Source organism: Hoplias malabaricus, chromosome 5 (genome assembly GCF_029633855.1).
Source record: "Hoplias malabaricus isolate fHopMal1 chromosome 5, fHopMal1.hap1, whole genome shotgun sequence".
In the NCBI taxonomy this organism is placed as follows: Eukaryota; Metazoa; Chordata; class Actinopteri; order Characiformes; family Erythrinidae; genus Hoplias; species Hoplias malabaricus.
Genome location: NC_089804.1, coordinates 15,165,992 through 15,189,648, shown reverse-complemented (window position 1 = coordinate 15,189,648; position 23,657 = coordinate 15,165,992). Strand labels below are relative to the sequence as shown.

The 23,657-nt window shown below is 44.5% G+C and overlaps 1 protein-coding gene across 6 annotated transcripts in view; it reads left to right on the top strand.

The window, feature by feature from the left end:
- The window catches only part of rarga (retinoic acid receptor gamma a), an 86,505-nt gene extending 64,279 nt beyond the window's left edge, over window positions 1–22,226 (top strand). For all 6 annotated transcript variants that reach the window (XM_066670595.1, XM_066670598.1, XM_066670597.1 and 3 more), the window contains 7 exons: window positions 9,432–9,580; window positions 11,831–11,972; window positions 14,333–14,496; window positions 15,443–15,619; window positions 15,860–16,064; window positions 16,506–16,664; window positions 18,763–22,226. In XM_066670595.1, the coding sequence (XP_066526692.1) occupies window positions 9,432–9,580; window positions 11,831–11,972; window positions 14,333–14,496; window positions 15,443–15,619; window positions 15,860–16,064; window positions 16,506–16,664; window positions 18,763–19,115 (1,349 nt within the window). In that variant the 3' untranslated portion in view covers window positions 19,116–22,226. The remainder of the gene's footprint in view (window positions 1–9,431; window positions 9,581–11,830; window positions 11,973–14,332; window positions 14,497–15,442; window positions 15,620–15,859; window positions 16,065–16,505; window positions 16,665–18,762) is intronic.
- Window positions 22,227–23,657: the final 1,431 nt, after the last annotated feature.

Below are 23,657 nucleotides of genomic sequence, written 5' to 3'. Positions count from 1 at the left end.
TGGCCGAGTGGTAGAAGCAGAAGCCTAGTCTGGAAGCATGTGAGTGCTGCAGGAAGCTGGGCCCAGACAAAGGGGCATTTCAGCTAGTCATAGTCTGAACCTCGAGCAAACAAATTAGCTGGTAGGACAGGCAATAACATGACGGCCAGTGCCTACTTTTGTACACTTGTGCTTATTAGTGTCTCTTCGTACCTCTACATATTTGTGGTATGTTTTTATACGTCCAATTGCCAGTATTATTTTTGGTAAATACCATGTTTCTTTCAAACCAGTGTCCTAGAGCCCTCTTATATTGGTAGACCTTACCAGTATATCATCTACTATGACAGCAGTAGTCAGTGTTGGTTTAGACAGCAGCATATAAAAGAACCCTGGTGTTTGCTGTATTTTTGCACCAAGGCGTCAACCGACCTGCCACTTCTACTTTTGCGGTTTCTATTGTTTGGGGAAGGAAGCAATAGGAGCCAAACAAAGAGTTCCTCAGTCACAAATCTGTTGTGCAGGGCCATGTGAGACGCAGGGGCTCACGTAACAGGGGGTCTCCCCTCCGATGGCAGGTGAGTGCAAGCAGCTAGACAGATGGAGGAAGGAAGTGTATTAGGATGAGCAACAGTCTGAGGATCAAAGCTTGTACGTTAGACCAGGCTGAGCCTTGACCAGTTGGCTCCTTCATTTGCAGACGGATCAGCAAGCAAGCGTCTGTGACCATGTAAGAGTGATCCAGCCACTGGAGTGGACAGGAATTGGAGGAGACAGTCTCCCCTAGACTCATATGAGCGCATATGAGGCCTGGCGGACGGTGCTGGTCTCAGTGCCAGAGATCTGTCTTTTTTGGATCTGATCTCCTTCCACGGTGTTGCGATGATTTGCTTTGGTGGTACTGCCAGGGTAGGTCCCAGCGTCTCACCGGCAGGGTCACTTTGACCGCCAGGCACAGTTGTGCTCTTGTGAGGCCTTGGTCATGGGTGAAGGGTGATTCTGAAGGAACGTGAATTCTTGTTTTTAGAGTTCTAGGATGGTTTGGCAAAGAGGGGGAGTTTGAGCAGTTTGCCAGTGTTTCTTTGAAGGATTGGTGTTGAGGAGCTGCTCTGGTGAACAAATGTCTCATCAGGAAAGGGTTTATGGCGTGCTGTAAAGAAGAAAGACATTGAATGTGCACTGCTATCGTCAAGGGTAGACCGTGTTGACTCCAAGTGTAGGAACCTGAGCTCTGAGGGCATCCCAGTGAACTGTCACCTGCTGACCACCTTTTGTGGAAAGCATCTGTTCCAAAATCAAAACTACACACTGGAGAATTTTGAGAGAGGTGGGTGGTCTTTATGCACACCAGATAGCCAGTCCTGGCCTTGCAGTATATGTGTGTGTGTGTGTTTCTGTGCCTTTGCGCTGGTTACAACATGAGGGTGAAAATTCCTCGAAGCTGATTCCCTAGTCTTGTCCAGTGTAGGGTGTATGTAAAGCCCCCACCCTCTCTGTCTCCGTCTCTCCCATGGAGCCATCTATTGGCTGGAATCCCAATTTTATCACAGGGCTTCCTTTCAGAGAGGGCTTCACTGGAACAGGAAGAGCTACTCCTCTTAACAGACCGGGGCAGGGGAGGAGGGATGGAAGGGAGAAAGAAGGAGAGGGAGGTCAGGTGATGAACGCACAGACAGCTGTTGACAGGGACTACTACTGCCTCAGAACCCAGAGCGCTGGATTGTAGCTCCTTGATTCACACAAAGACTATGGGCCACAGAGACAGACCAAACAGAAAGGTATTAAGCGTGGGATTAGGGCACACAATTACATTCAGAAACCAGCAACTACTTCAAAAGAGTCTCATTCAGATTTGCAAGGGCGTGGTATCTGCTATAATCCCGGCCTGAGTTGCGACACACCTCGCTAAGTTGACTAAGAGCGAAAATGCCACTCTGTCAGATAGTCTGCAATCAGAAGTGGAAAAAAAACAAAGAATTCGGGTGAAGCAGATAGGAGGAAGGAAGCGTGGTTGTGCTATAGTGAAGTGTGGTGATGACAGGCATGCGCTGGAGATGGCAGGAAACTGTGGGCAGAAAAAAAACCAGTGAGTGAGCGAATAAGCGAGAGAGAACGAGCGAAAGAGAGAGTGAGAGAGAGAGAAAAGAGCCCCACCTGGTCCCCTCATCAGGAAGCTGTGTGTCCTTGCCCATCGGGCACTGCTCCGAGAGGGGCCTCCTGCTCATGCTGCCCGTGCCAGCCCGCCCATCAATCACACTGTTCCAGACGACCTGCCCAATCTGCGCACCGTCTGCCACGCTGGCCATCGCCGCCACAAAGCGGCCTAACAGCCCTAACAGCCTGGCCACGTAGTGTCATTAATTTAAACCACTGCTCTTTCTATAGATTTCTATAGGAACTTTCCATTACATCACAGCAGTGCTTTGTCAGCAGTGTTACAAATGATACCAATGTCCGCCATGTTTGTTTAAGGCCTCTTATGTCTGTACAGTATAGTTTATTACATATTGTGTTTGAGTAGAACTGCCTCATTGTGTTCAGTGTTTATTGTTTCATGTCTTTTTTATTCATATCATGATGATTATTATGAAATAAATATCATAAATAGCATAAATTCTTATAAAAACAATATTTTCAGTGCATTTGCAAATTACTGTATCACAGAAAACTGGGGGGGGTTGTAATTTTTTAAATTTTTTTGTCTGTATAGGTCAGTATTATGAGATGTAAATACTATTTCTGATTTTACTCTTGCTTCTAACATCAACTGTCCTACCTACACATATCTGCAGTCACAGCACTGGACGCGTGTTTATGTGAAAAAGCAAAGACAAGGTTAAATTGAAACAAAAAAATCTAGAGAAAACAACGGAGAAGAAAGACAACTGAGCGAAAACAACTAAAATCCAAAGCTTTCGCTCCCCGTTCCTAGCCCTTCCCAGTAAACATTTAGCCGTTGATTCAACGTTGAAATAACATAATGACTGCCGTCTAATCAACGTTCTCTTAAGGTTGAAAATGAAAGTTGAAAAGACGTCCAAACACAGACATTGAAAAGACGACTATTAGACGTATTGTGGACGTGTCCATTGACATTATTAATTTTGTCCCAAAATAAATTACTTGTATAAAACGCGTTTTGGACGTCCACTGACGTTATCGATTGGTCACCACTTAACTAACTTACTACTAAGATGGATTTTGGACGTCCATTGACGTTTAAATTATGTAATTGACGGACCGACTACGTTTAGACCTATTTTGAACGTCCAGGGACGTTCCTTGTTTACTGGGTTGTCTCTTGCTCTGAAGTGAACTGTGCCTCATTCTCATTTAAAGGAACCGGCGCTGAAACTGGTCTTTCTGGACACGGCTGTTTAGACCGGGGGGGAGAACGCCGCTGTGGGGTTTGATCCTTGTGGACGTTTGACCAAAGCGTGTCACAGATTGCATAAAAGGAGCTTGGAGGAATCGTTGTCTGCTGAACACGAGCGAGAGGCTGGGAGTTTTAAGCCAGGGTGCTTTGCTTTTCAAAACAAGACCCACATCTTTTGAGAGCGAGGACTGGGGAATTTGGGCTGAGAATCGCAGAGGCAGTGAGGTCACAAGCACAGGCTGAGCACACTGAAACACTTAAAAAGGAATTGAGACGCGTACAGAACTATATTTGCAAATCAAATTGGGCGCTCTGGAGACAGGGGAGAGACTCTAACTGTATGCGTGCCCACACAGACAACTGCACACACACACACACACACACACACAGTTGCACGCGCTCACATGCATGCCAAGACTAGATCTGGGAACAGTGTTCCACTGAAGATTCAATCACACCCACAGTCACGTACACAAAATCTGCTGTTCTATTGTGAAAGAATATTTGTTCCTCAGCCAATGCATCATATGCTGCTCAGCTAAAAGTAGTGTTGCAATAAGAAACACACCAAGCTTTTGCCTTTCACACATGCAGCAGGCCTATATTTATTTGAGCAATAGTAAGGGCGGCACCAGTAGCCACAGTGCACTTCCTGTTGGTCATGTTCCTCCATTTTACGTACATTATATATATATTTGTATACACTGTGCATCATGCTATTTTTTTTTTACCACATTAACTCTTTGGGGAGTATGCTGACCCAGTGCATCTTGGGAAAAGCTGTTCTTGATCTATGAATAAAATGGTGACCAAGGTGTGCGTCTATGTGCTTTATGTTCCTCGTCCCTTCGTGTCTTTGGTTGGGAAATGTGCCAAATGCGGTTGACAGTAGCATTAGCGTGGGCCGCTTCAGCTGCAGCACGTTGTGTACAAAGGCCTTTGAGAGAGGGGATTAGTAGTAAACTGATACTCAACAGGAAATGAGCAGTGGATACTGATAACTTGACCCCCCCCCCAACCTCAACCCCAGCATGGTTGTCCCACCCCCAACCTGTCTGTCTGTCTGTCAGCTAGCGGCTAGCGCTGCTCGGCCTGCAGATTGTCATGCAAATGCTGTCCAAGCCTCAGGCCCTGATAAGGAGAGCCTGGCATTTTCACAAATGTGTGGTGTAGGGAGAGAGAGAGAGAGAGGGAGAGGGGTGGGGGGTCCATTTGATGACGGCCCATCCCCATTGTGTGTCCGAGGAGAAGTGTTGAGTGAGCTTTGAAAAGGGTGTGTGAATGAGGTGTAAGAGAAGGCCTTTCTTTTTCTTTTTTACGGCAGGAACCAGTTTGGGCTGTTGACGGACACTGATGGATTTTTGGCCCTCTGCCCCTCCCATACTGTTTTCCCCTCTCTCTCTCTCTCTCTCAGCCCGTCAGACGGTGCCAGTCAGCAGCCATTTTTCGACGCCACCCACGGTTTGGCCTTTTCAAAGCAGTTGTCAGCACCTGTCCTGCCGCCACCATATTGCCTCCATTCCTACGTAAACAAACGGGTTCAAGCCCGGTTCAGTCCATAGTCGCGGCCTTTCTTTCCTTTTGTTACACTGAAAAAAATACTGATGCTGTTCAGAGCACAATGCTGTTTTGATAGCAGCCGTATCTTCTAAAGGGGGCTGGATGATACCAGTGAAGGCCTCGTAGTGCCTCCTTAGACATGTGAAAGTCCTTGTGTCTGCTGCGGATGACTGGGAGATGTTTCACCTTCCTGTAACACCATGAGTAGAAAAGGAACAAACAAACATTACATAGTTGTGTCGTGTGATACGTAAACTGAAACATGAAACATGTTATTGAACGGTCCGTTCCCCTTTTGCGTTTCGGTTTTGCTTCAGTATTTAACGCTGGAGAACCGGCACCTGGCACTTAGTATCAGCGTTTGTTCGTCGTGTTTACACCAAGGTTGATTTTACCATTCGGGGTCCACTGGCTTTTGAAGAATCTCCGATATTTACTTAGTTTATTTCCCAGAAGCTGACTCCTTGGCCCCGGGGTAACCATGGCCATGAACGGAGACCTTTACAAGCTCAGAGCCTTTGCCTCTCCCTGCCCCCTTCCCTCATCTGTCCCTTTTCTCTGGGTTCTATCAAATTCCTCTTTTATGTCTCCTTTTCTTCTTTTTGAAGTCTCCCAGCTCTTGTAAAAAGCCAAGCTGGTGCTGTGGCTGAACCCTGTGGTGTGTGTGTGTGTGTGTGTGTGGGTTTTGTAGGTTAAGTTTAGGCTAGCCTCTGTGCTTTCCATTGACCATGGCTAGGGGGCAGGGAGTGCAGTAAAAAGTTTGAATTTTAGAGCCTCCCCGCTTCTCATTTTTATGACTGGGCCTTTTTTTTTTTTTTTTTTTTTTTTTTTTAAACTGGCCAGGGCTACAGCTGGTGGTATGAATGGCTGCCCGAGGTGACTGAGCCCCTGTAAAGCCCCCAGCAGCCAGTCTGTGGCCTCCACTCTGGCCTTAAGAGCACCTTTATAGGCCAAGCTTACGAGCTTGGGCCTCCTGTAAAAACCGCCAGGGCCGTACTCAGGAATTTAGGGCCAGGAAACAAGAGAAAAATAGGGTTTGTGTGTCAGGGGGGTGGCGAGAGGATGGAGGGGGTGCAGTTCGAGGGTGACTGAAGGGTGAAAGTTGAACAAAGTGCTAGTGTGGATTACACTGAGGGAAACGCGGTACCTGTTTGAGGCTCGTGGACTCATATTTTAGGACATGAAGATGAAGTAGCTGAACTCAAGGGGAAGTGTAAACTAAGCGGTGCGGAAATAACTTTTAGAGACATACCATAGACCAAGTATGTTTGGTTTCCTAAAGCAGTGGTCCTTACAGCCCACCAGACAGTCCACAGGTTGAAGATAGTCCACGTTTTTGCTTCATTCCCATTGGTTGGGATTGAAGAAAATTAGGAGAGGCACTGAGGAAGGAAGGGTTTGAGACCCATTGCCCCAAAGAACCTGCTGAAGGATATTTTGCAGTATTTTATTGTTCAGAGTTGTTCACATGAAGGAGAATAGGACACAACGCCTCGCTCCACTGTCACACAGCGACTGTCTAATGTTTATGTTGTGTTACTCTGGTATACATATATAAAATTAAACGTATTTAGTTGTTTGTAATTTTATTTATTGATTTATTTACTATTTTATGTATTATTTTGTTTATTTATGTATTTTTTGCCCCACCACTTCGAAGAACTGCTTTATTTTTTTAGTCAGATTGACAGTACTCAACACTGACAACTGTTTGAATAAATAATAATTAAAAAAGAAATTAGATGATACATATTTAACTGTTAACAATAAAACAATATCTGATACTGACATTGGGATAAACTAGCGTGACCAGATCTGAGATGGTGAAAAAGAGGGGGGGGGTGATGAGCTCTCGCCCCTCGCTGCCGTTGTGTGCTTAGCTGAATCTATGGGTGCTTTTAGGTCCTTTACACCTTTATTTGCTACACAAAACATGGGAATTTCTTTTTTAATTCATCCGAGAACTTACATTTACGTTTCGGCATAGCTGCTCGAGATGAGGGTGGGTACATGAGCTTTGCCTGACGAAAACAAGGACTACTGACGTGCAGACTGACCAATTAAATGTTTACAGAGGTTATCGACCAATAACGGTAGCTCTACAGTCAGACCGTCCAATCAGAAGATTTTAGGCTACTTCACCACGCCCCCTTCTCATTCAAGCGAACCAATCGGAGTAGGGAAGGGCGGGACTAGTTTGTGAACGAAACTTCTCGAAGTTCTATGTAAGCTCTAGAAAAACAAAATCCCGGACGTTTGTGAAATTCCGCCCGGACATTTTTTAAGTCTAAAAAAGAGGACATGTCCGGGTAAAAGAGGACGTCTGGTCACCCTATACAAAAACAAACACGTTAACAACTGTGATTCCCAATGTGTTACTTCTGCTTTATCTCAAACCTCACTCTAACACACTACATAGGGGATAAAAACACACTGCAGAAGTATGAGAAGGGCACTCGGTAGTGTAGAACGGTTTGTGCTGGTTGGCGATTTGGGACACAGCCAGCGCAACAAGTTCGGCCATTAAAGGTGGAACAAGAAATGCGATTTAGGAGCTGCTAAAAATGTTGGAAAAGGATTTCAAAAGTAAGCAATGTATGGGCCCGTGTCTTACAATATATATATATATATATATAGTGACCTGAGCCACAAATAAGTACATATTACCCAGTAAAAATTTAGCCGTTGATTCAACGTTGAAATAACGTAATGACTGCCGTCTAATCAACGTTCTCTTAAGGTTGAAAATGAAAGTTGAAAAGACGTCCAAACACAGACATTGAAAAGACGACTATTAGACGTATTTTGGACGTCCACTGACGTTTATTGTTTACTGGGTAAATAGAAATGAGTCTTTTCAGACGCACGGCTGAGAACGACAGGACGTATGATACTAAATTACAGTGTGAAAGCAGAAATCTTCAAACCGAATGTATACAATGTAACAAAACCTTGGTCTGGAATTTAATGTGTGAAAATGCCCTTAGAGCACCACTGTATGTGTTTAAATAGAGGTTCTTAAATGAGTCTTGGCTTGAATGCGAGGTTTTATTGAAAAACTTTGTAAACAGATTTGTTTAGAGCCTTGGCGCTTATTTTAGAATAAATCTTCACACATGAATATCTTATTACTATCCATTCACCGCAGGACCCTTCACAGAATTAAAACTGGGTTGTTGTTTTTTTGTTTCTGTAGCTATATTGGAACTTTAACTCATTTAATTTTAAATATGTGAACCCACAGCTCCTCTATATTAGTTTTAAGGCGGTTATGAAATAATTCACACCCAGTACACAGCAGTACGTCTTAGATGAGTATCAGAGTAATAAGCCTAGGGTTCAGCGGGTGTGAGAGTCAGTGTTTTGTCTTATTGTCTTCAGAAAGACAGGTGTCACTTGTAGGGAACGGGTTTGTAATTCCGAGTATGCCATGAAGGTATTCACCCCCATAAAGCTGAGGAGCGCAGGAGCCAGACAGCCGGCTAGGTGACAATGAGGAAAGCCCGGGGCTTGTCACTCGGGCCTATGGCAGAGCCGAGATTCATGTCTTATCAGAACATCTGTCAGAGCTACTGCTTATCTGTCTCAGTGTTAAACTGTTTGTTTTCTCTCTCTCTCTTTCTGTCAATCAAGCCAGACTAATCCTCCTGCAATCCCACCCCCTGAGGAGAGGGCTGGCCAGGGGGAGGTGTTGTGAGGGAAATGAATTCTACAGACATGTCACCCCCACTTAACCCCCACCAATCTGTCACCATTTACACTAAATGGAGACGTAGAGGAGCAAACACCTCTTTGAGATCGAACCTACTGTTCAAATGTTGTTCTCTTACTCCAAATCTTTGAGAGGCTAGGTTTGCCAACACTTTGCTAATGCGTAGTGGAAGCTATTACAACAGTTAGCATGGTGCAAAGCGCTAAGTCATCACACACTTGGCTCACACTATGAATAATCTCAAATGGACCTGAGTAGGTGCAAGTCATGTACTCCTCGATAAAGACATGAGTAGGAGCCATGTTGGAGCCAAATTTGAAGCTATATTTTAACACACAAACCAGTACCCGCCATCTTCTTTCGTATCGAATGTATGGGAAGTGCTCAGGGATCTCCCAGCAGTGGAGGGCTAGTGCAGGATCAGATGAGAACGGTTTGACAGTTGCAGAGTATGAGTGTGGGAACTCAATGAGCAAGCAGATGTATATTTGACATTATCACCCAGATGTGGCAATAACCAAGACTAGGCAGAAATCCAGCTACTACCTTAGAGGGCACTCTACGATACTGTGGACTAAATTTAGCTTGCGTTTCGGTCTGTTTAAAATAAATGAAAACCAATTCTAGCCTCATGCTTTTTTCTCCTTGAACCAAACTCGTTGCGAACTGAAAAGAGGGGTGGGTTTGTGCAGATGTTCAGAGTTGCTTTCTAAGTAATCAGCTTCTCACATTCAACTTTCTACCGCACTTTCCAATTCCGAGATCACGTTTGAGTAATGTTTTTTCTGTCTTTCTCTTTTGTAGCGGTGGAGACCCAGAGCACCAGCTCGGAGGAGATGGTTCCCAGTTCTCCCTCTCCACCCCCACCACCTCGCGTCTACAAGCCATGCTTCGTGTGCCAGGACAAGTCCTCAGGCTACCACTATGGGGTCAGCTCATGTGAAGGCTGCAAGGTATGGTCTCTTAGGACTTTAGAACTCTTTAAGATGGATACATACACCTACAGATATACACACATCATATTGTGCTGTCATAATAAAACTAAGAAACCCTTAAGTTTAACATAATGTTTTGAGATTATTTTCCAGGCAGCGGAGATATGTTAAAGTGATACTAATTCCTTCACCACGTTGCGGTTTGACCATTCCAACCTACAGCGTGATAGGATAGGCTAGTGTATGTTATTTTGACTGTCGCTGTAGCCCTCTTGTTCAAACTCATAATTTCTCTGGCAAGAAGGTTTATTGTTGGCTCTCTTGATGATGATGAAATCTGTTTCTCTCTACTTGAGTTTCTCAGTCAGTCTTAAATAAGCAAAGCACCTCATTGCTGCCAATTATACTAATAATATGAGGGCCGTTAGTGCTGGAGGAAACCTCAGTAGACTACAGTGGACAGTGTTTATGGGAGAGCTCTGGATCATCAATGAGCAGCAAAGTCATGCAAATCTTATCTAATAAAAAACAACTGGCAGCCGTGTTAAAGTACAGTTGACGTTTTGATGCAGCCTCAGCAATATGTAAATAAAGATATCAAGTCTGTGTCAGATTTAAGCAAAAATACATTTATGCCACTTAAATTCTACGAAGTGAATGTAGCCGCTCTGTCTGGGTTGGTCTGGCACCAGTGTGAGGGAAAAGGCTGACCCAATAGAAATACTTGTGTGCACATTCCTCTGGAGTGTTACCAGTCCAAATACTGATTTCCTGGATATCAAACGCCAGAATACAGCTACAATGTGAAGCTTCCAGCAAGAAAAAGTAGAGTTCAAAAACAGTGTCCAATAAAAAGTATCAGAACCATGAAAACTGGAAGTAATGTAGAGCAAGGGTGTCCAGTTCCGTTCCTGGAGGACTTTGGTTGATAAGTATGTGTAGTATTAATGATGCACTATGCTCTCAGAAAAACAAATTTCAAAGTTGATTTTAATATGTTCCGAACTTATATTATGGCCTTTTATTTTGCAGTTATTCCCTTCTCTCTTTCTGGAGAAGAGAATGTAATGTACCTTTAGGGAACACGACTGGACTTTAACACCACTGCTGTACCTTAAAAGGGACCTGGAGGTTGTGGGTTCGAGTCCCGCTCCGGGTGACTGTCTGTGAGGAGTGTGGTGTGTTCTCCCTGTGTCTGTGTGGGTTTCCTCCGGGTGACCGTCTGTGAGGAGTGTGGTGTGTTCTCCCTGTGTCTGCGTGGGTTTCCTCCGGGTGACCGTCTGTGAGGAGTGTGGCGTGTTCTCCCTGTGTCCGCGTGGGTTTCCTCCAGGTGACTGTCTGTGAGGAGTGTGGTGTGTTCTCCCTGTGTCTGCGTGGGTTTCCTCCGGGTGACCGTCTGTGAGGAGTGTGGCGTGTTCTCCCTGTGTCCGTGTGGGTTTCCTCCGGGTGACTGTCTGTGAGGAGTGTGGTGTGTTCTCCCTGTGTCTGCGTGGGTTTCCTCCGGGTGACTGTCTGTGAGGAGTGTGGTGTGTTCTCCCTGTGTCTGCGTGGGTTTACGCCAGGTGACTGTCTGTGAGGAGTGTGGCGTGTTCTCCCTGTGTCCGTGTGGGTTTCCTCCGGGTGACTGTCTGTGAGGAGTGTGGTGTGTTCTCCCTGTGTCTGCGTGGGTTTCCTCCGGGTGACTGTCTGTGAGGAGTGTGGTGTGTTCTCCCTGTGTCTGCGTGGGTTTCCTCCGGGTGCTCTGGTTTCCTCCCACAGTCCAAAAACACACGTTGGTAGGTGGATTGGCAACTCAAAAAGTGTCCGTATGAAGCCAGCTGCTAGTGTTGGGTGATTAGTTCTGAATCACAAACACCAGTCAAACTGATCACTAAGGTACTGGAGAGAGCTTCATGGCCCAGGGCCTCTTTTACTGACTTTGTAAAGTGACAGCTTCCACTGTGTCCCATTTTAGTAGTAGTTGTACAAGCTGTGTGTACAGATGTCACAGTTTCCCAATGGGTGCATCTTAAAGGAGGAATTTAGACTCCTTTAAGAGAAGGTTTTTCTACAGACTTTTGGATGTATAGTGAATCTTAAGACTGCTTGAGAAGGTTTTGTTTCAGGAGGTGTGGACAGAGGTAAAGTGACAAGGCAACAGCTGTCCTCGTGTACATGAGGTGATTGCTAAAAAGAGACAAGGTGTGTAGATAAGAAAGAGTCTGTTGCTAAAGTGCTCTCTCTCTCTCTTTCTTTCTCTCTCTCTCTCTCTCTCTCGCATGGCCACAGGGCTTCTTTCGGCGCAGCATCCAGAAGAACATGGTGTACACCTGCCACCGCGACAAGAACTGCCAGATCAACAAGGTCACACGCAACCGCTGCCAATACTGCCGCTTGCAGAAGTGCTTCGAGGTTGGCATGTCCAAGGAAGGTGAGGCGAGTGGCTGGCATGTGGGCTCCCTGGCACGGTGCCCATAGAAACTTACTGACACATACATACTGACACAGAGCCATGGTGACTGAAGCACAGATCCACAACAGATACGCAGCACAAGAGTTGGGCAACTGTGCTGTTGTATTTGGAACACTCGTGTCAACTTTATTCTGTGGTCAGTTGACCTTCTCACACACAACCTCTGCAGAGAACACACTTCTGGCCTTTTTATTATTACAGTTCCTGGCTCCTCTCCAAATATACACTATACACTAAAACCCATAAAATACAAGGACAAAAACAATGCCAATGATGATGCTTCCACACGGTGGCAGGAAAACGTCTGTTGATTGATGCAAACCAGTCCTCTACTATAATCGATGTAGCGTTTTATATAGAGCACTTGTGACATGAGGCAACCACTGGAGCATTGCAGATACCACTTTGGTTTTTGCTGCTTACCACAATAAGAAACAGGTGCATGTTTGTAGGCTCAGGGAGGCGTGATGATTGGTGGGTTGATGTGTGTTGAAGCATGATCGCACTCTTATTCTGCTACTGGTCTGTAGCTGTTGGGCACTGTGCATCAGTCTTTTAAAATGAACTTGTTTCGGCTTCAGAAGAAAGCAGGGAAATGTCAGCCTGGTCACTGGTGCCATTATTCAAACACTTCTCACTTTTTCAAAATGCAGAAGTGAGTCCCTCCCTGCTGCCATCAATCAGTCAGCAGTTGGTGCGATTATATATATTTCTTCATTGGTAGCCCTTCCTAAAGCATCTTTATGACCCTGGCATTAACAGATTTGTGTCATGCCAAAGACAATAGAGCCAAGTTAAAAGGCTGCGAGCTGGCCGTGTGTTTGTTCACTTGCCAGGGTCACGGCAGTGATCTCACCAGGAGAGTGGCACATTGGCCCTCTATGTGTCCGCGGGGACATGTATGTGTGTGTTTATATGTGCGGGATGTGTGTCGAGACCGGGATCACATTGTGCCTTTGCTATTACTGGATATCCTGAGAGGAAGGAAAGAAAGGGAGGGCGGAGAGGGAGGTGGGGGTAGAGAAGGACATGCCTGGCAATGTGGAGATGTGATCCTTTGGGTCCGACGTATATCACGACAAGCTATTCTCAGATTTGTTTCCAGTTAAACTGTCCATTTCAGCTGCAAGATTGGGCACTGATCCCACATCAGCTAGTTTGGTGAGACTTCAGATCCCCATAAACTGGCCCATCTAAAAATTGGTGATGTGCTAATTCATGAAAATGTTGATCTCTGTCTAATCAGGTCATTTCTTTTTTTAAATTTTTTATTTTTATTTGGAATGTATAGAAATTAGGTTCTGAATAAAACATTTTAAGACATGGTGGGGGGCGGCACGGTGGAGGTTGTGGGTTCGATTCCCGCTCCGGGTGACTGTCTGTGAGGAGTGTGGTGTGTTCTCCCTGTGTCTGCGTGGGTTTTCTCCGGGTGCTCCGGTTTCCTCCCACAGTCCAGAAACACACGTTGGTAGGTGGATTGGTGACTCAAAAAAGTGTCCGTAGGTGTGAATGTGTGAGTGTGTGTTGCCCTGTGAAGGTTGTATTCCCACCTTGCGACCAATGATTCCAGGTAGGCTCTGGACCCACTGCGACCCTGAACTGGATAAGGGTAACAGATAATGAATGAATGAAGACATGGTGGCAAAGGAGACGGTTCAGGTGTTAGAAAACATAAAGGAAGACTTGGCACACACAACATGGCGTCTCTTTGTGGTGAAGTTACTACCCTTCAATATCTGCAAATAAAGCCCCACAACCAGCTGAAATGCAGATGGGATTTTTAACCACATTTTCAAATATTTTTAAAAAGTTAATGTTTGTTTCACATTTATATCACTCCCTATTCTGAGTTATATGCCCCTAGTCGTTTCTGCCTGTAGTCATTGTCAAGATGACCTCAGAGCAGACACATATTGCTATAAGCGCTTGCTAAGTGTCAGAAACCACAAAAGTAAGTCAATATACTTAATTAACAGCTTTGTGCAGCTTGTGGCCAATGTGTGATGTGCCCAGTCATAATGCTAACATGCAGGGTACAAACTTTGATTACTTTACTTCCACATTAGCCTTAGCGTGCTAGTTTAGAGCTAAAGAAGCAGACCTTGGACAGAAAACATGTCTTGGCTTGTCAGCTTCTTTTCGGGTAAGGGGAAAATTGAGTAAACTAGATTGTGTGCCAAAATGAGTAGCGTTAAGACATTTCTCTGGCTTGCAAAGAGTCACCAGAGAGTGTTTCCAGCCGCTATGATCATAGCTTGGCCAATGGTGGCCTAGATTCATGGCAGAGGTGCTGACTTGTCTGTCCGTATGACCCTCAGCTGTGCGGAACGACCGCAATAAGAAGAAGAAGGATGTGAAGGAGGAGGTGGTGCCGGTGGAATGCTATGAGCTGAGTGGAGAACTGGAGGAGCTGGTGAACAAAGTGAGCAAAGCCCACCAGGAGACCTGCCCCTCACTGTGCCAGCTGGGAAAATACACCACGGTAGGTTAAACCCTGCACAACACAGCCACATATGCACTCTGACATAACACACATAACCAAACTAGTGGGTAGTGTCACTGACCTAATTGTGGCAGACTGGGGATCAGTTCTCCACTAAGCTAAGCGCACTAAGAAGAGTCCTAGTGCAAAACAGTTTCCTCTTTCAGTCAGTGTGAATGTAGATACTACAGACTGGACGTCCAGAAAATGCTGGAATATGAACTTAAAAAAAAGGAGAAAAAACTAGCTGTCCACAAACAAACAACCACAACATTGCTTCTAATGCAATTAGCTTAGCAATGTGTTAGCATGAGAACCGCTAGCAGCTAGTGTTTCAAACCTAGCAAAACTAAATATCACAGAATTATTAGCAGTAGCCACAGGCAGACATTTGCTAGCAAAACAACAGCTAGCAATATATATATCACACTAATAGTGTACCGGACTTAACATCTGTAATTTTGTGGGTTTTTAGAATGTTTTTAAAGGACTGCACTAGAATTACTTTTGGGGCCACATTTGCCTTGGAACACTAGTGTAGAATAAAGGAAGAACATTTTGTACAGAAAACAGGTCTTGGCTGATCTGCTACATTTGGGGTAGGGGAAAATCTTGTGAAGTAGTCCTGGCCCAGCTTCCCCTTGAGGTCGCTAAACAGAATGGTATTGTGTCAGAAGACACTGTCAGTATCAAAAAAAGAAAGTATACTGTGCTATCTCTAACTAGAACTGAGTATTTTTGATGGAGTGCAGTGAGATAAGCTTCGTAGCTCTGGGCATGCAGTAGTATTAGGACTGAAGCCCCAAATATAGCAGTCCTTATCATGGGTCTAAATTAAACTGTATTGCAGCTTATGTGACGTGCATACAAATATATCTCTTGGGCTTTTGAACGTGCCTCACTCAGCCTCTCTCTTTCTCTCTCTCTCTCTCTCTCTCCCTCTCAGAATTCCAGCTCAGATCACCGTGTGCAGCTGGATCTGGGATTGTGGGATAAATTTAGTGAGCTCTCCACCAAGTGCATCATCAAGATTGTGGAATTTGCCAAGCGCCTCCCCGGCTTCACCACCCTCACCATTGCTGACCAGATCACTCTTCTTAAATCAGCGTGCCTGGACATCCTGGTACTCTCCCATTCCACAGTTTAACCCACATATGTAGCGTTTTACTGTAATGAAAGACAAAGCAACTACAGTCATATGCAAAAGTTTGAGCACCCCTGCTAAAGTGACTTTTGTTTTTTCCTCACGTTTTCCTTGTTTTCCTTATTATTTTTTACAGCAAATGTGTGTTGTAGTAACACGACGGTGCTAAAATATGCACATAGTCATTTACAAATGTCATTTGTTTTTATGTAAAACAAGATGCTGCGGATCTGCACGCGGTACACGCCAGAGCAGGACACCATGACATTCTCAGATGGACTCACTCTGAACCGCACACAGATGCACAATGCAGGCTTCGGCCCTCTCACTGACCTGGTGTTCGCCTTCGCTGGTCAGCTGCTGCCGCTGGAGATGGACGATACTGAGACAGGCCTCCTGAGCGCTATCTGTCTCATCTGTGGAGGTACTGCACCTCGTACTTCTGTTGTGTCATTGCTGCCCTCTACTGGTCTGAACAAATTGTATTCAGACCTGTATGTAGTCTGAATGTACAACATACTACATATGTGTATGTTGTATGTAGTGATTGACTTATTTTCATTAGACAATTGGCAGAAGAACACAGCATCTCAGGAAAGTTAAAAACAGAATGAAATATTAATAATAGCACAATCTAAAACGTATATTTCAGCATTAATAGAGTAATAACAGATCAAAGACAATTAGGGCTTTAAAAACGGATGTACATGTTAGATATATTGTCATGGTCGGGGATAAAAGTATCTGCATTTTTGTCATTAATAAGTCCATACATTTGACTTCTTTTACCAATTCCTATTAATTGTTATGTTCTGTGAAGATTTCATAAGTGTGTATGTTTGCGTTTGTGTGTGTGTGTGCGCAGATCGCATGGATCTAGAGGAGCCTCAGCGTGTGGATCGTCTGCAGGAGCCTCTGCTGGAGGCCCTGAAGATCTACGCCCGCCGCCGCCGGCCCAACAAGCCCCACATGTTCCCCCGTATGCTGATGAAAATTACTGACCTCCGGGGCATCAGCACCAAAGGTCAGTCCCCACACAGCTTTCAGTCCCACAGCCTGGTCCCCAGAGTGCCAAAACTGCATAACCCTTAAAACCAAATCAAAGCCATTCACGTTTTAGATTTAAAGAGCCCATACCTTACATTACTCATATATTCCATGTTTTTTTTCCCCTAATGTTCATTTCTGTTTGTTTGGTGACATGTCAAAAACATATGATTCAATCTGTTATTGTAAAAACAGGCTAAAAATTGTTGTTTATTGCGACGTCACATAAAAGAAGGCATTAAAAGTGTTAACGTTTTTCCACTTTGCTTCTACATATGGACTGTGAATGCATCACGATGTGAAACATAAATATGATAAATTAAGCAGTTTTCATACGCTTTATTTAAAGGAACACTATGTAATTTTTTTACATTAAAATTACAGCTTCAAAATCATTGTGATAGTTCTCAGACCTGTAACAGGAAGAAAAGAGCCTCTCTCATTGCTACTCTGGGCTCAGCACGGCAGAAACTGAACGATATACATTTTAGAGGAGGGTAGGAACCTCCCCACACTGCACTGATTTCAGTACAGTTTCAGAAAATTTGAATTACACTTGGGAGAGGCCCAGGAGCAAAGAACTCTAATCTTACTTTGGTGTTCCTTTCGTAATTCTTTATTGAGAACAATTCCTACAAAACCCGAGTAGGTCCCACATATTTACTGATATCATATTATTGAAATCAGTCATTATTTAGATATAATTTTAATTATGCAATAGCTTTATACACGTCATCTTACATCTTTTCTGAGCGTTTTAATGTTCGATTTATTCTTAATATAGTTTATAGTTAAGTTAATCACTTTTCAAAACTGCATTAATTAAGAAGGTTACGTTTTTAAATACAATTCACTGGAAGCCGTTTTATTATGAATCATATCAGCAGCTCAGATTCATTCATTTCATAAACGGATGAGTCCTCTGCTACGCTCTCGGGTTTATTTTCTGTTATCGTCTGAGCATATCATCTGATGGGGCAGTAGATAGCTCAGTAGTTAGCTGAAGCAGCTCATTGTGCTGGGCTTGGTTTCTCAAAAATGTTCCAGAATAACAACCATAGTTACATGGTAGTGCAACCTCAAGGGAGGGGCATATGAGCACTGCTTTGTATAAAGCAGCAGTAAATTTCAGAAGCTGTATATAATGCTGTGTGGGAGGGTGTTGGCATGTTTCCTCCACCTCCACCCCTTCATTACAACAATGCCACTGCACAGTCTCTGGAAAATGTAATCTACTCTAATTTATTAGATCATTCTTCACAGTTTATTAAAAGCCCAACAGAGGCTTTTTTTTGCCTTGATTCTGTATCTGAGTCATTTCACTATTAGACTATTTATCAGCAAGTACTACACTTGCATTTCTGTAGATGATAGCTTCCAGTGAACATATAATATCTGATAATTAAACGTATTTGAAACACCAGTTCAGCACAAGATATCTCTGAACTCAGGGGTGTAATAGTCTCTGCTCTTTCTGGGAAGTGCTTTACACTTGATCTCATCGCTCCAGAGATTATATTTCCACTGCTCCAACCCTGTTTGCCCCAGACACGGCTTAAAATCATATGCAGAGCATCCCTTTTCAATACACACTTTTATTTGGGGAGTGTACAAACTGTGTTTACAATGGGTGCACTTTAAAGTAAATGGAGGTCGGTCTAAATATATATTACACAATATAGTTCTTACTTTTGGTCGATTGATTTGATGTATTATAATGAACAGTATACAATCCACTGAAAAACAAACAGAAAGATAGATGCTGTAAATAATGTTTATTGAAATACTGTGTTGATAAATCGTAGAATTGTTATTGAAACGTTTTATATTGCGATATACATTGATATCGAATTATTTTCCAGCCCTGGTCTTAACATTGGCCTCAGCTCCAGTAAAATGATGCATTTCTAGTGGGTATACAATCTGCAGTGGCCCTAAAAAAGGAACTGGAACTAGATCGGGATGAGTAAGGCTAATATATACCTGATCTATGCCCTGACTGGGTTTAGTACTGGCACTGCAGATGGGATTGGAACATCTGTAAACTGAAATGGCTTTAACTGGGTTTGTTCCAGGAGCGGAGAGGGCGGTCACCCTGAAGATGGAGATTCCTGGCCCCATGCCTCCTCTCATCCGGGAGATGCTGGAGAATCCCGAGGCGTTCGAAGAGCAGCCGGAATGTGCCGAGAGCAAAGCAGAAGCCCCTGCCCCTCCGGCCCCTCCCCTGACCATGAAGACGGAGCGAGAGGAAGAGGACGACAGCTGGGCTAACGAAAACGGCAGCGAGCCGTCGCCGGAGGAGGAGGACGACGATGATGACGACGTGGAGGAGGAGAGGGGAACGGACAGTGACGGAGAGGCCTGGGGGGGTCAGGAACCCAGCGTCCAGGACATGTCCAGAAAGAGCCATGGGGGCAGAGCCCAGTGAGCAGGCTTTCTGTTCATACACAATACCTACACACACCTCAACCCTACAGCTTCCCTTCAGTACCATAACCCTGTCCCCCTTTGGACCCGCCCCCCTCCAATCGCAGCAATCGGCCCTCGTTACAGGGGGCGAACGTAGAGCCTTATCAGCCTTCAGCCGCCTCTAACTCAGGCCTCATGGTCGGCGATGAGAGACCCACTCAGTCAAAGGACATCAAAGATGCACGCCTCTTCTCAGGAACTGTCTTCAAAAGGGCAAAGAGGGAAGACGCGAGACTTAAACAACTGACTGTCGAGACAAAACAGCTGTCGCTTTTTTATACTATCGCGTTTGTATTGAAAAACAAAAAGGAGCAGCCAAACCTTCAGAAGCCAACATGAAACAGTCAACCGTCAACGGGTTCAGAGTCACATTTCTCCACAACACTGCAAGGAAGAATAGAAAAGAAAAAAGCTATTGTTTTTTTTGTTGTTGTTGTTGTCGATGTTGTTCTTGATTCATTGCATTTGAATATTGTTTTGACCATTTTATTTCAGCCTTGATATAGTTCTCTTAACTTTTACATTTTATGAATAAGCCCATACATATCTATATATACCTTTATATATATTTTTTTGTCTTTGTATACTATTTCTTCAGCTATGTATTGTTCTTGGATCGCTTTACCCGAGGAGAAACCGAGAGAGATAATCCAATGACTAAAACTGGCAGACCTCTACTAGAGCCTCTAGCCGGTCATTTGACCCGGTTCCTGGGCACTTTGGCTCATTGTAGACGTCGATGATAATCAGCTCAATAGCGACATCTCTTCAAATCACTCCCCCAGGTGACTGATCCGTATCTTTTTCAGGATTGGCATTTATGGGTATTAGTTCTGGTCGTGGAAAAAAAAAACATACACAGCATCTTTTCCTGCCAATAGCATAGTGTGTTTAGTGCCAAAGCATTCAGCTTGGAAAGTGGGGAGAGTGAGTTCAAGCTCGAACGCCAGACTCTAGAGAGGAAAACTCTCAGTTACAGTCTCACCTTTCCATGCTCCTCCCACAGAAACATTCTTGTACAGCAGCTGTTGAAGGCTTTACAGAGGGGTGGCAAAGTCCCATCCGACCTGATGAGGAATTGTAGCGCACAACGGTCTCATACGTTTTTGTGAGATCCTAAAGCAATTGTCCATTATTATTGAATCATCTCCTAACTTTCTAGGGACTTTGGCCTCACTTGATCTTTCACCATTGCTCTCACCAGATACTTGAAGCTATTAACGGGCTGTAGCCAGAGGCTTCATAACATCACACTTCCTGTTCTTGTTATAATGGCGGTATACTTGGCAAGTACCGCAAGACACATCCTGGCTGAAAATAAAAGCACTAGTTACCAACCCTCTTCCTTTAAACCTGCACTCTTATATTGACCTCTCGTTTAGTTAATCAAGGCTCTGACTGGATGGCCCCGCCCCCAAGTGTAACAGTGAAAGTGCATTAGTGGGCGGAGCATGGACGAGTCGGTTTTACTGATTGTTTCACGCTGTTCCTTCAGAGCGCTCAGGGGGTGGTCTGCTATTGGCCGTATATATGTAGCACTTCAATCACGCTATCGTAAACCACGGCTAGCTTGGTGCTGACTGGTTTTCTTATCGTTGCAGAGCCTGGGGAAATCCAGCTGAGCAAGACAGCGTCCTTCAGATCAGGGAATTAAGCTTAGCTGAGATTGGGGCGCACTTAGCGACTCACGCTTAGCCACATCTTTACTTCCACACCTTGGAAAGCACATATCCTGCATGTTAACAGAACTCTTTATATACGTATATATAAATATATATATATATAATAGTATATATAGAACTTGGAAAACTCTGACTCAGGGCATTTCGGTGAGGACCAAACACTAGCTGCCTGCAGGCATGCTATGAAAAAAACAGCAATATTTATGAGTGGTTTTGAATTATGTCAGCTCAGTTATGTTAGACGTCCGACTTCGAACGCAGAGGCCTCTACAGACTGGTCGAAGCCATTGTAAACTTTTATGTGCTCTCTTCATTATAGGAAAGACGCCGTCTTTTGTTTTGTTTTGTTTTTTAATCAGTTCAACTGTCAAAAAAAAAAAAAAAGTCCACAGCATGTCATCAGGTGACTGTCTGTGTTTGATTGAGCTGACACCGTTTTCTCAGTCGACGCAATACAGAAACCAGCTGTCGGGGTCGTCTCTGGGATCTTGAGGTTGTTTGGTTGTTTGTACCGAGCCGCCTGTAGTGTATTAGGTCATCCGATGAATGTCGTTCGTGTGGTGCTGCCAACACTGAGAATGTGAGCTCTCACACATACACACTTCTCACGCTCCTGCGTACACACACGGACACACCCACACGCATACCTTCATCACTAGCCCCAACGTGGTGACCCACATCCATACAAATCCAGAACTCTGGTACAGCTCCGCCCACAAATGAAAGCTACAGAAACATCCGGTTGAACCCAGTTTGAAATTGGAGCGGTCTTTACGTACGTTACCTTGCACTTCCAAGTGCACATTCCTCAGAACTGGACCGTGTTGTGATCTCTGAGAGTTAGGGCGGTGCTTGAATACATAGATTCCCGCTATGTTTTCACCGAGCGAGTCGTAAAACTGAAGAGCTGCTACACTGTACATTTCCACATGGATAAAATGTATGACACTAGCACATGTCTGTCCTTCACTTGACTTACCTTTGGCAGTAACTGTGTTGACGTAATGGATTTGATTCATGTGGAAATGATGGACTTCATTGGGCGCAGTAAAGGAAAGCAGTGTGCAGCAAAAAAAACACCTGCACGGTTTCGTGGGTTCGTTAGTGTATCTTGGGAAACACTGGGATCTGAAACAAACACACACACACACACAAACACACAGCGTAACCTCTCTCCTGGGCGCCTTCTGCAGTGTTGCACCCTTCAGCAACACGTTGCTGTGTTGCAAACAGAATGTTTGAGATGTACGCGTCTCCTGTTGCTCTTGTTTTTTTTTTTTTCTTCTCGATGTGGCTGAGGTTTTCTCAATCCTCTGTTCATGTTCAACCAGCTCTGTTATATAAAGTAAAGCCATATAAGCATTCAGAGGCACAATAAAAGGACTCTTTGTGAGACTGTTCCTTTTACATTGTATTTACTTCATTCATGGAGTCGTGACACGGCGCAGACACAAACGCACGAGTGGATCAGACACAGCAGTGCTGCTTTGAGTTTTTAAACACTGTCCACTCACTGATGAGAGACAGTAGCTGATCTGTTGCTGAAGACTTTGTGTTGTTCAACCTCTAGTGGTCAACGCCAGCAATGATACTGAGGTGACAGTTAAAAACTCCAGCAGCACTGATGTGTCTGATCCACCCACACAGGCACAACACGATGAGTGCAGAAACTAGGAAGTGGTCATAAAATTATGACTGTTCAGTGTATATTATGCTACATTAAGGACCAGTTTACGCAGACGGGGGTCCAGACGAGCCCTGCACTACACCGGAAGCCAGATTTCCACTGAAATGAGACTAGAGCCTGGGACTAGATTTACACCCTCTGTGTTTACAAGTTGTTTCTCCAGTATTTTTGTTCCAAACCAAAATGAAATCTACTAGTAAATTTAAAAAAAGCACCATAATAACATGTAATCTGTAAGATAATTATCCAGTGTGTACAAAGAGACAACAAGTTGTTAGACAGGAGCCTTAAATCATGGTTCCTGTACCTGGATTAAGCACTGGATTAGACACAGTCTGATCTAGCTGAGCATTATGTTGACTTAGTGTCTCAAAATATTAATCTAAAACATATGGATGAGAGGTTCGATTCCCACTCCGGGTGACTGTCTGTGAAGAGCGTGGTGTGTTCTCCCTGTGTCTGTGTGGGTTTCCTCCGGGTGACTGTCTGTGAGGAGTGTGGTGTGTTCTCTCTGTGTCTGTGTGGGTTTCCTCCGGGTGACTGTCTGTGAGTAGTGTGGTGTGTTCTCCCTGTGTCTGTGTGGGTTTCCTCCGGGTGTCTGTCTGTGAGGAGTGTGGTGTGTTCTCCCTGTGTCTGTGTGGGTTTCCTCCGGGTGACTGTCTGTGAGGAGTGTGGTGTGTTCTCCGCGTCTTTGTGGGTTTCCTCCGGGTGACTGTGAGGAGTGTGGTGTGTTCTTCGTGTGTGCGTGGGTTTCCTCCGGGTGCACAGTCCAAAAAACATACGTTGGTAGGTGGTTGGTGACTCAAAAAGTGTCCGTAGGTGTGAGTGTGTGAGTGAATGTGTGAGTGTGTGTTGCCCTGTGAAGGACTGGCGCCCCCTCCAGGGTGTATTCCTGCCTTGCGCCCAATGATTCCAGGTAGGCTCTGGACCCACTGTGACCCTGAGTTGGATAAGGGTTACAGATAATGAATGAATGAATATTAATGAGAAAATAAAACTGGTGTAATACATTTATTATTATTATTATTATTTAATGTGGTGGAAGCAGGCTCACTCTTGATACATTTCCCTGGAATGCAGCCTTTCACCTGGATAGTTCTTTTTTATTTTACTGCTTCTTTTAGTCTGGAGA